Genomic DNA, 12,500 nt, shown 5'->3' on the forward strand with positions numbered 1-12,500 from the left:
AATACACATTTTGTCAATAGTTTTACATACATTTTTTTTCGTCATCATATTATTTCTCCTAATGTAGAGAATTTAATGTATTTTGTTTGTATATTATCAATCTTATTCTAGTTATTGTAACAGCAAGCCAGCAAGGCGGAATAACAATGGTTCTTCTGTCCTCCCCTATTTTAGTCCGGTATATGACGAAAGTCTATCCGGAAAATCGGAGAACCCGTAGAAAAACCTCTCGGAGCAGAGCAGCGAACTAAGAACTGAACCCAAATGTGACGTCAAGTCTGGGAATCGAACCCACTACGCTTTCACTGCTGCTTTCACTGCTCGTATGTTGCTTACGTTCGTATTTCCTCGTTGCTGGTGAAAATAAGCCCATGGGATTGAACTACTCTATGTATGTTTCAACACCTTAATTAAATAACTAAGTGTTTGTAATTGTAAGTTCAAACTTATTTTAATTTGCAAATTTTCACTCATTACTTTATACTTCAACATGTCTAATAACTAAATGTTCGTAATAATTGTATTCTCCGTCGCCAACTTGCATGTCAACGAAAGATTGATGTTTTACTTGGGGAGGCCTCATTTATATAAGCTTAGTAGTTTCTTTTAGGCCTCCTCGCCACTAATGCAATTTAATTATTTTCTTTCTGTCTTCTCTCTTTTGATTGTTCATATTTGTATCTTAATTACTTTTTACTGTGGCAAATAAATAAATAAATAAATAAATAAGTAAGAATAATGCTGTCTAAGATTTTTTCACCAGGGAACAACCTCTACCAAATCTCTAATAATCTGCACCTGAAAGTGATGTGGCTGTAACGACCTTCATTCCTTTAAAGTATGGAAAAACGTAAAGAGCATCACTTGTAATGTCCACAGCTGGGATTTGACCAGACTCATCTCTTTCATCAATACAAGCATCATCTGGAATAACAACAGCCATTTGGCAGCCGGTACCAAGATTGAAAACTAAAAGACAAATTAACAGGAGATTATTTCAAAAGAAATACTTACACGAGAACTTAACGCTTTGGCAACATCCTGATACCATCATGAAATTACCAAAGTTTCAGTGACAATAAAAAAGTTTAGGCATGAAAACGAAAATGAATGAATTGTGCTAATAGGTCTTATTCACAATAGCGGCCACGTTGATTTTCAAATTGTCATGCAAATTAGTGATGTCTTATGCTGGGGGGGCAAACATTGGAAAAATGGCAAATTGCGGAAAATCGGCTCGTCGAAATATTGAAATAACATTGCTAAAAGTACATTTTAGAATTTAGAATTAAGTACCTTTTACAGTAATTTTATATCTTTTGATTGCTTTTGACATTTTTGACTTTCTACTCCGTCATCTGCTCATTTTTCACTTAAAAAAACATCGAAGTAACTTGTGTAATCTTTCTATTTTACTACTTAGGTGATAAACATTCAATGAACGTGAAACAAATCATTTGTTTGGCTAAGATGTTCGTTATAACCTCTCGAACTTGAGTTGTTTGCCCCCTCAGAAGTGAGAAGCTAATTTGCATGATAATAGCAAATCCAACATGGCGGCCATTGTGAATAAGGTCTATTAGCCAGTGTTGCAAGGGTGGAGTCAGTTTGCATCCTCATTTCCTCTATAAACAGAATTCACGCGGTAAACAGCCGGGGAATTGCTCGTCCCACCCCCCAGGCTGTTGATCACGCGCCATTCAAGACAGAGAGCCAGTGTGCAGGCCAATAATATTTCATAGTGCTGGAATCAGAGTCACTTTTCTGTTCAGATACTAGTTGAAGGGTTGAATGAAAGCATAAGAATTCTGAGTATTTATCTTTTATAATCAAATAATAGTCAAATTTTCAACAAAAAATGGATTCACAGCTTTAGAATTTAAAAGACATGCAGGGCCAAAACATGCAAATTAAGGAGGCTCGAAATAGTTTCTCCTTTTTTCAAACAACTAAACATATTCTGTCCTTAGATACAGTTGGGGTAATCATATCACGACGAAATTTGGCCAGATTATTAAGTACCCATCATAGATTTCTCAGTGAAGTCTTTCCATTCAGCGCTACCAGATAATATAATAATATTTAAAATTCAACAAAATCTGTAGGCCAGTTTTTCAAAAAAATCATTTTTTTTTTAAATGTGTCTCAATTTTTTTTTCCCTTCAGAATTCTTTTTAAATTTGAAAGACAAACGTTTTAAATTAATCTAAGCTAACATGAAAATAATGAAAAAAATTCACTGTCCGGAAGCAGAGATATAAACGTGTTAAGTTACAAAATCAGAAAAAATGAGTGTTACAAGAGTGGAGCTACAGGCTAACACAAACGGATTTAAGTGACCATTAAACCGTTTGTGTGGGATTTTCGTAGTTTTCGTGAATAGGAGATGTCTATTTATATTCCATTTATATAGGAATTAGAAGAAACGTGAGCAAAATTAGCGGTATTTGTTTATTTCTGATGACCCATTTTGAATCATGAGCTGATGCGAGCAGTTTTTAGAATTGCGTGTGTGGCTTACACGCGTGCACTCAGCTGAAACTCTTTCAAGCCTCCTTAATTTGAAGCTTCTGGAGAGCAAGCCAGCACATGACCATAGGCCATTTAAGTTTTTCCTCAGAGAGCAAGCAGGTGGAATTCTGAAAAAAACATGCAATCTTTTTGGTTCCAGGAGCAAGTACCGGTATATATTTTTCTATATCTTGCCTGCAAAGCTAGGAGGAATACATGATGAATCATTGCATGCTTATACTGATAATTGATTCTCTGTAATGTTCTGCATAATTATTTTTATGCTTTAAGTACAACAATGAAAAATCCTCGCTTTTAGATCAACTTTTGAAAAAATCTTTTTGTTTGGGTACTTTGCTTACTTCAAAGTGAGCTGCAAAGACTGAATTCAAATAAAGAGCAAGTTGCACAAACTGTTTATGCAGACTACCTGTAGATAAACCCTCTCAGTGCAAAGTACAGAATCAACAAACTATAACTTATGTTTCTGTCTGGAAATCAAACTGAAACGCACTGGTGTAAGTTGAGAGCTCTCCCCACTACAACAAATCTGCTTCCCCTGCAACTACAAAAAGGCTTCACATTCCAGCCTGTTACGCATCATGCAATTTACAGTTACCTGCGTCACTTAGATGGGATGTGCTGGAAAGCACAGAGCACTGAAAGTCCCCCAAGGCTACCCCCACAGGAGTCCCCACTGGAATGCCAAAAAAAGGCTTTTGCAGCTTGCCAGCCACAACACCAGGCTCAAATACTACTGGCAGCAGATGTGTTGGAAAGTCCGCCTTCTCTAAGCTGTTTGGATGAAGAAAACACAAGATTTCAATAAGTTAATACTCTTAGCCATTTCCTAAATAGAACACATACCACATTTATTGCTGCAATCTGCGACAAAATTGTTGACACCGTCACCTTTTCAATCCCCTATACTGTCATTTTTATCTCTCTTGTCCTTGCTAGGTTACCAAATTCGCACCCCTCCCCCCAAACAATGTGGGGTGGTACTAATAGTCTTGTTATTTTACACATCAAAACTGCCATACTAACACCAAGTACATGTATCAACTCATTGTAGTTAATTTGTTTGTAATTAAGTTAATTAAACAACACAACGATTTTTTAAATTATACAAACAGGTTTCAAGGGAATTCCATAATTCTGCTATAAATTAACAAGTCTGTCAATTTAAAAAGGTTGTGCTGTTTTTACACATAGAATAAGTTGCCAGACTTCTGAGTGGAGGCTCTAAAGGTCAAATCCCAGCTGGACCAATATTCACAGATAAGAGCAGGGAGGATAAGGAAGAGACAGTTTTCTGTAGGAACTACAAATGGTTAGATTACATAGTCTTCTCAGAAAAGGACTGAACGGTATAGGCCCATTTCACAAACTTTGAAGTTCATAAATTTTATGAAACATTGAAGAACACAAACACTTTTCTTAGGGAGTAGTTGACATTGTTTTCTTTCTCTGACCTAGACCTATTAATAACTTTTATCATCATGGTCTTGTCAATAACTGCTTGGGGATTTTTTTAGCTACCATAGCTCAAGCAACTTTGAAAATGTTATGCTAAATAAAGATACCACTACACTCATGTGAGGTATGATCTGAAACCCTTGATTATAGCAAACACCAATGCAGTTTGGGAGTCGGTGAGTTTGTGATAGCGGCAGGGTCTTTATCAACATAATGAGAAATAATGTCCGAAAGATCCTGGACTCAAGGGTGTATGAATCCAAGAAAAGTTAGGTTGAAGTAATACAAGAAAAAAATGGTCCAAATTCTTTGACAAACCACCTCCTGCTTCATCACGTTCCAGCACTAAACCTTGTGGCAATGTAAATCTTTATGGCTGCATTTAAGTGCATAAGTCTCCATGAGAATAATCCAAATGTTGAACAGAATAATAGGGGTGATGAATGGTAAATCAGAGACTCGCCAAGATGTTGAGACCCTTGTTTGCGAATCCAAACATGCAAGACTTCACACCAAAATAAATGAAATATAAACAAAACTTTGAGACTCTTTGCAAAGGCTGTTGAGATTTTGAGATTGGATGAAACGTTTGCAAGTTCCAAGATTTAGGAAGCACAATTCCCCACCCCTAATAATATCTTCTTGGACAGTATAGCAGCATAATAACAGTGGAAAACTGGAGAGGTCTGCAGAGCAGCGTGGTCAGGCTGAAGGGAGCAGCAAATTTCAGCACAAGGCAAGAATTACTAGAGAACAATGCAAAGCCTTAAGGTGTATCCCACGTTCACCTGCATGAGAAGTTAACAGAAAGGGTACAGCAACTTAACATTAAATTTATGGAGGGAAGAAGCTCCTATCCATGGGAAGATCATGGAAAGCGAAAGTACCGATATATTTTGTTCAGGCTCCCTTTCACAATAAAAGGCAGTTGACAATATGGATGTGGCAGCTGAATAATCAGGTAGGAACATGCAAGGAGGCACAAGGTGTGTGGATAGAGGGTCCAGCAGTAGTTTCAATAGAAGCCAGTTACCAGTAGTCTACCACCGCCTATATGACCTCTTACCAAAGTCTGTTTGGCCCTCAAACAGGCTCTTGTGTTTGGGTTCACGGTGGGATCAAACCTGACTATTTCACTGTCACTAGCTACTTCTGGAAAAAGTTACTGAAAGCCTGAACACTTCTACACGGTTTAGATTTTTAGGACTCTGTTAGCTAAAAGGATCTTTGTGCTAATGCCATGCACAACTGTTTGCCCTAATATACATATGTACATAATTTGAATGCATGACACCTACCGGTAACACTAAGGGTGATCTGCCTTAAAGTGCACCTAAACTCAGTTACAGTGGAACCTTCATAAAGTGGCTACCCTCTATTAAGCAGCCAGTAATCAAAGTCCCGAAATAATTGTAGAATAATATTGTAAATCAAACCTCTATTAAGCGGCCACCTTTTGGCCGTCCCAATGAGAGTTCTCCTTTTGTTTTCACCCCTACTAAGCCGCCTCCAAGCATGTAATACACTTACATGTAGTTTGGCTTTTCAGCCACAGACGTCCTTGCAAGAATTTTTAAACTTAACTATGGACCTGTAATGCAACGTTTCAGTTACAGACATTGCCGCCTTTTCCGGTTATAAAATCGACTCAGTTTACGCCATAGTATAAATAATTTTTGTTTATATTAACTGAGTTGGGAGAACCTTATCTCAACCTTTTGAGGACAATTTGTTTTTTTCTACTAGTACTGTATTTTTGTTCAGCATTACAGCTGTCTCTTGTGCGCAAGTTGTCACAAGTCTCTAAAGGTGTTTGCTTTAGAATAAGGTGACGTTTCTACTAAATATTATGCTAATTTCTGATGAACCTCTATTAAGCGGCCACTAGCCGTTACCCTGATGGTGGCCACTTAATGGAGGTTTTGCTGTATTTTAAATCTACAATATTGATCTCCCCATCAAAAGCAAACATGTTCAACGATTTCCTACCTCCTGGGCAAGAGGCATAAAGTTATCAAAACTAGCAGTAATTTGGACCCACGACAGTGATGTGAGAGGCATGACTCTATTCTCAATTTTACGTCACAAACTGCTTTGCAAATGCAAAATTTCTTTGAAACGGGAATGCAAAGCAGTTTGTGACGTATAATCGGCAATAGACCCATGCTTCTCACTTCACAGTCGTCACTGGGTCCAAATTACTGCTAGTTCTGCCAAGTTTTCGTGGCTTTCACAGCATAGAAAAAGTGAAACATTGGTTACAATGGTGACACATGTTTGCTTTGGATAAGGAGACTTTGAAAGTGTGATTGCTTAACACTTGACTGGCACAATCTTGAGCTTTGCTTTTTATCCAAAGGTTGTTTACTTTGAGTGTAAGTTTTTGACTTCACGGTCCGCCATTGCTCCTGTTCCAAACTGACTGACTGCACTTCAAAGAGTTGGATCTAGGGAAAAGTGACGTCATTTAGTTACTAGCTTAAAATTTCAGCGTGTAAATGCAGCTTATTATACATGCAAAACACGAGTTTAAAAGTCTGAAAGCCCAAAACTCCTGTACTGCATATTAATTCAGCCCCGTACACATGCATTGCATTCTTAAACTATCAAGTCTTTGACATCATTTTCTCCTAGATCCAGCTCTCTCAAGACTTTAAAGTCAGTAATGACAGACAATTCAATAGGAAAATTCCGGTTAAAATAAACAGGTGTCCTTTTGAAATCAAGGCTTAAAACTTGGGTCACTTACTGCTTAGTTAACATTGTTTTGAAATACAAATAAAAATAGCTTAATTTTCTTCTCGGATCTTCCTAGTGCTACAATCTTGGATGTTTGAATGAAAATTTTAAACCACAACTTCTCCAGTTTTAGCGACAGTAAAAAATGATTTTGATGGTAAGGGGGAAGGGGGGGAGAAGAGAAGGGGGAGGGAGGGGGAAGAGGGAGGGGGAGAGGGAGGGGGAGAAGGGGGATGGGATCTCCCTTTCACCATGTGAACAGCCCCTTGAAAAACTTACAGATCCAGCTCCCATGTCATTTTACCCACATCAAAGTATCCCCAACTTGAAGCACTCTGAGAGGACATGCAAGGTTTGTCGGATTGACAAAATATGCACACAATGAAATCCATGATGGTTCCAGCAAAATCATAATACTCCAGAACGCCAGGATCATTTCTTTTAAGCCAGAATAGAGTGGCACATCCAAATCCGGTAGAAATGCCAGCTTTTTGATGTGCTGACGGAAGACTGCTGAGAAATTCAGGAGTACATCTTCCATCTTCCCAAGTTATTAAATGAGAAATACTGTTTGTGGTTGCCAAATAATCGTCAAAAGTCTCCCAGTCAAGACAACACTTTTCTTTCCACATCATACATCCATGCATCTGCCCACAAATTCCTATTCTGGTCACTTTGCCCAACAACGCTGAAGACAGATTTCGGAGAGCATGGTTTAAAACAGTCAGGACTTTGGTGACATCTTGCTCTGCAAAGTTCGGTTCCACGCCACAAATTCCCGCATTTGTCTCAAATCGAATACTTTCCATAACATTTCTGGAGCTGTGGCATACCAAGGATACTTTGACTGAAGTCGTTCCTAGGTCAATACCGAGAACAAGGGCTTCGGATTCAAGAGTCTCATTTGCAGCCTCCGCCATTTTTCGGCAACGGCAACCGGAAGTGAACATTTCGCTTCGGTAAACAGCTCACTTCCGGTTGTCGCCAAAACGTTGAACTTTGTCCGCTCGCCTTGTCGCCAAAACCTCAAGTTTTGTACGCATGAGCAGCTTGTGCATCTACACTGCATATGTGAACTGCACAGAAATCAAGAGAGGCCTTATGCACCAGTCAATGTAAACCCCCCCCCCCCCCCCCCCCCCCCCGGCCGCGACATAGCGGGGCATTTGACAAGGGCTCACTTTTGCCCCGCAACCTCGTTCCCAGGGCTTTTCTCCGCCGAGGGGAAGGTGGCGGAGAAAAGCCCTGGGAACGAGATTGTTCTGCCCCGCACCCCAAGGTCAGGTTTTTCCTCTAATTGAAGCTAACGACCCCGCTCACATCTCCCGCTCTTGTTGAGTGGAAGACACAGGCTAATGTAAATGGTTTAAACTTTATTTGTCAAGTAACACACATCACCGCATACAATGCTTTTCAAATGGTATAAAATGTCTGTGGTGTCTTTATAGTCTACAGTTAACATTTAATGATGAAACGGTATATGAAATGAATCATTTATGAACTGCGGATATGAAATCAAGTGAAACTATGATCTTCGCAGTTATGAGCGCAATTTTTACAATTGCGTAGAGAAGCCTGATAAATTTCAGGACTTCAACGTGGTTTGAACCCGTGACCTCGCGACTCCGGCGCGACGCTCTCACCAACTGAGCCACGAAGCTACTGACGTTGGGAGCTGGTCATTTGTGGGTTCTAATGGTCCCGTGACTGCGGATATGAAATCGAGTGAAGCTATGATCTTCGCAGTTATGAACGCAATTTTTACTCTTCTCTTCTCTACGCAATTGTAAAAATTGCGTTCATAACTGCGAAGATCATAAGCTATCATAGCTTCACTTGAGTTAACATTTGTTAGTAGAAAAGGGGGAGAAGTGTTAGTAAATGCAGTTTAAAAAAGTATTTCAAAATTTGAACAAACACATTGTTTCATAGAATGGGTTTAAAGAACACATTTAACTTTCCTGTTCCACCTTCTTGTTTCCACTGAAGACCTACTCCTGGCCAACCTTCAGTTGGCACTCATCGCAATACCTGTTTTACCAGTGTATGCATAAGAAGAGAATATAAACACCAGATGACATGCTTGATCGGTCAAGTGATTCTCAGAATTAGTTACGAGTAAAAACTGTGAGAAAAGATTTTTGTTCACAAAACAATCAATTATATTTATGTGTTCTTAGCATTATACGACGACCTTCATGACGGATGGCATACTCAGCCAAGCCGATTCTTGACCCAGTCTACCTCGGTGGAAAATACCCCTGTCCACTCCCCCGCTGTTCTTGGATGACGTGCAAAAGAGGTCAAAGTCCCCGTTACCTGCGGCCCTTTAGCTCGTCAAATAACGGAAAATGCCCTGCAAATGCCCCGCTATGTCCCGGCCGGGGGTGCGGGGGTTTACATTGACTGGTGCATTACGCTACTGTGAAAGTGATGGATAGATGAGGAACCTTCGCTGATCAACAGCTTCAGGGAACTACTTTATGTGCATCACCCACGGACGGAGATCTCCGGGTTAGATCACCGTTGCTCTTCCGACTGAGCTACAAGGCCAGACGGGAGGCAGGAAGGGGGAATTAGAGGAAAAATCGATTTCTGTTGATTTCTGTTGCAGCTAATGATATTCTTGTTTTGTGGTGTTCTTGATGACGATCGCGTGATCGCGTCGCAAATACCCCTGTTATTGCGTGACGTAACAACTTTCGTTGTTTACTGAAATGGAACTGTGGAAGTTCTTGCAGTGATACAGGCTTTTGTTTAATTCTCACGTCGCTGCATTTCAACAATAAAATGAAAGTAGCAATTATAGGAGCTGGATCAAGTGGTCTAACCTGCATTAAATCCTGCAATGATGACGGCTTGGAACCTGTTTGTTTCGAAGAGGAAGACAAGATCGGGGGCTTGTGGCGCTTTACCGAAGAAGAACGCCACAGCTCCGTCTACAGATCTACTGTTATCAATACGAGCAAGGAGATGATGTGCTTCTCGGATTTTCCAATCCCTAAGGATTTTCCACCTTTCATGCATCACAGTAAAATCATGGAGTATTTCCACATGTACGCGAAAGCGTTTGATTTGTACAAGTTCATTCGTTTCACAACTAAGGTGGTCGATATTAGAAAGACGGCAGACTTTGACGACAGCGGCAAATGGGAAGTTCTTTTTCGAGAACTTAACGGGGCGGATCCCGAAGCAGTGAAGGTAGAGGTATATGATGCTGTCATGTCATGTGTCGGCCACCACTCGGAGCCTTCGTGGCCAACTCCGAGCTTCCCTGGTCAGGATGAATTTGAAGGCCTGAAAATGCACAGTCATTCCTACAAGGATTTCAAGCCCTTTGAAAACAAAAAGGTCCTAATTGTTGGTAAGTCAGCTGTTTCATTTATTTGAAATGTGTTTTGGTGTCTGGCAGACGATCAACCGGCGGGATATTTGATCAAATTACTCCGGAAGGTAACCGGTCGATTCGCCCGGAAGTCGACTCGCCCGACAGTCCTGATTACATGAAATGAAAAGTGGTGTTTTGCACCTGGGCTGAAATTGAGGATGTAATCACAACAAAATTTAAAGGTGATGGACAGAGTGAAATCTGAAAATCACCATGTAATCAGGCCCTATGAACAATTATAACCAGAAAGTGAGACCAAAAATGGTAACCTTACAAATTACATAACTATAACAATGAAGGATATTATCACCTTATGATTGATTCACTTGAGCTATAGATCACTGTTTACAGCAAGTCTTTGTCAAGTGATGCTCATTCACCATCTTCGCTGTTGATAAATGGGTAGTGAAGTTTTTCTGATTTTACTGATGATGATGCTTATATGGTAGTACGAGGCTTGACAGACTTTTTTCATGAGTTTATGCATCATTGCATGTTGATCAAATTAGACTCCCAGGTTTATTGTTGGCTTACTAGGACAGACCTTCTCATCACCAACTTGAAGATAAGTCAAAACAGGAAACTGACATACCTGAAACTGATGAGTAACAGTGGGTTTAGCTTCAGTCCATTTGAAACCATCCACAAATCAATGCAATGTGCTTAACACACACACTGTACTTATAATTTAGACTGAGAAGACAAAGATACTGTAACATAAATTTGTGTGTCATCTGCCCATAAGTGATATTGCACATCATAATACTTGATTTATAATATCAGTGATTGGTGCAGTATATAGAACATACAATAGCGTGATTCGCATAAAGTTTTGTCTTTCTTGACCTCTGGTGGTAATGTTTTGATGGCTTCCCACTCAAGCGAGTTAACACTGCAGCTGTTAAGTATAGTTGTACGCAGAATTTAATGTGTTCAGGGCCCAGGTAGAGGAAATTAGGCGTTTACCAACTGAGCAGCTTTAGCATAAAGCATTTGATGGTGAAGTGAGGAGAGAAAAAAATCACTTTGTCAGTTGTGTGCTGAATATGAAATTGTCCTTGATCTGGATTATGTAATTGCAGATAAACTAGACAATCTGTGAGCATAAACTGGGTTGCCTTTGGTACTTGTTTGTCCTCCTCAAATTTTCATACTCATTTCCAAACACCCTAGCAAGTTATCAGTCTGGGAACAAAACACTATACTTTATTTTTAAAATAGCTTCTTAATTGTAATAATTGTTGGATAAATTAAATTTGGTCAAGAACGTAAAAATTCAACTACACCAGAATGACTGTGCCATCGTTATGAAAACTGCTCCCATTAAAATTTCAACCCACGTATGCAAATTAGTTAATATTTACACGACCTGATGAACCCACAAAGGCAGAAAAATCTCACAAAAACCTTTTCCAGCCAAAGAGTTTATTGAAACAAACAACATATTTGCTATTAGAGGCAAAAAGAGCCTCCCAATTTCATTCCGTGCGTCACACAGCAAACAAGCAACACACTCCATGTCAAAAACCACACGCAACTAAATAAATTTCTCACCAGAGTTCAGATCAAACCCTTTTCTGAAGAACCTTTTCCTTGAATAATGAAGCATAAAATAGACAAGAAGCTTCTTTCAAAGAATTCTTGACTTTCCAATAGCCCATTTCCGAGTTGCTGCATGTCTCAGTTTCAAAACGAGTCCTGGTGCACAACCATTCAAATGTAAATGAGTTGCGTATTCTTATGCAAATCATACTCATTTCCCTTACAATAGTTGAGCACCAAGACTCACTTCGAAACCGAGACTAACAGCAACTCGGAAATGGCCCTTTTTTTTTTACCTGAAGATTGTGCAGAGTTGAGTACAAAGAAGTAAAATCATAAATAGCCAGACTGCAGAGATCCGACTCGATTCGACTATCCACTCAATGTGTTTGATTCCTTCTCTGAGTTTGGTGAACACTATCAGTGTTGTACATAACACTGCAGTGAGTAAAATATTAGAAATACAGCTCAATTTGATATCCGATGATGAAAGATGCAGTTGTTGTCGAAGGCCATTATTCGTCACTTTTTAAGATTCCAGTTATTCATTTTTCACCGCTTGTGTTGTTTATCAGAATACGTTCCATTCTTGAGCTCCATAACGATATATTTTGTTTGAAGATCCAATAAAACACCATTTCGCATTATATAGCGTTCGCCCCCATTGCAGATTAAGGAGGCTCGAAAGGGTTTTCAGCTGAGCGCGCGCGCGTAAGCCACACACGCAATTCGTAAGCTGCTTGCGTCAGCTCATGATTTAAATGGCTCACCAGAAATAAATAAATACCGCTAATTTCGCTTACCTTTCTCCAATTCCTATATACATGGCATATAAATAGAC

The 12,500-nt window shown here is 39.5% G+C and overlaps 2 protein-coding genes across 2 annotated transcripts in view; one reads left to right on the plus strand and one right to left on the minus strand.

The window, feature by feature from the left end:
* LOC138045998 (sedoheptulokinase-like) overlaps positions 1 to 7,834 on the minus strand; it is an 11,292-nt gene extending 3,458 nt beyond the window's left edge. Inside the window, exons 1-3 of the mRNA XM_068892683.1 lie at positions 7,009 to 7,834; positions 3,131 to 3,306; positions 799 to 969 (exon numbers count right to left, since the gene is read on the minus strand). Coding sequence (XP_068748784.1) covers positions 799 to 969; positions 3,131 to 3,306; positions 7,009 to 7,679 — 1,018 coding nt within the window. The 5' untranslated portion in view covers positions 7,680 to 7,834. The remainder of the gene's footprint in view (positions 1 to 798; positions 970 to 3,130; positions 3,307 to 7,008) is intronic.
* Positions 7,835 to 8,965: 1,131 nt separating this feature from the next.
* The window catches only part of LOC138045997 (flavin-containing monooxygenase 5-like), a 10,019-nt gene continuing 6,484 nt past the window's right edge, over positions 8,966 to 12,500 (plus strand). Inside the window, exon 1 of the mRNA XM_068892682.1 lies at positions 8,966 to 10,093. Within this exon, the coding sequence (XP_068748783.1) occupies positions 9,520 to 10,093 (574 nt within the window). The 5' untranslated portion in view covers positions 8,966 to 9,519. The remainder of the gene's footprint in view (positions 10,094 to 12,500) is intronic.

The sequence above is a fragment of the Montipora capricornis genome, chromosome 4 (assembly GCF_036669925.1).
Source record: "Montipora capricornis isolate CH-2021 chromosome 4, ASM3666992v2, whole genome shotgun sequence".
In the NCBI taxonomy this organism is placed as follows: Eukaryota; Metazoa; Cnidaria; class Anthozoa; order Scleractinia; family Acroporidae; genus Montipora; species Montipora capricornis.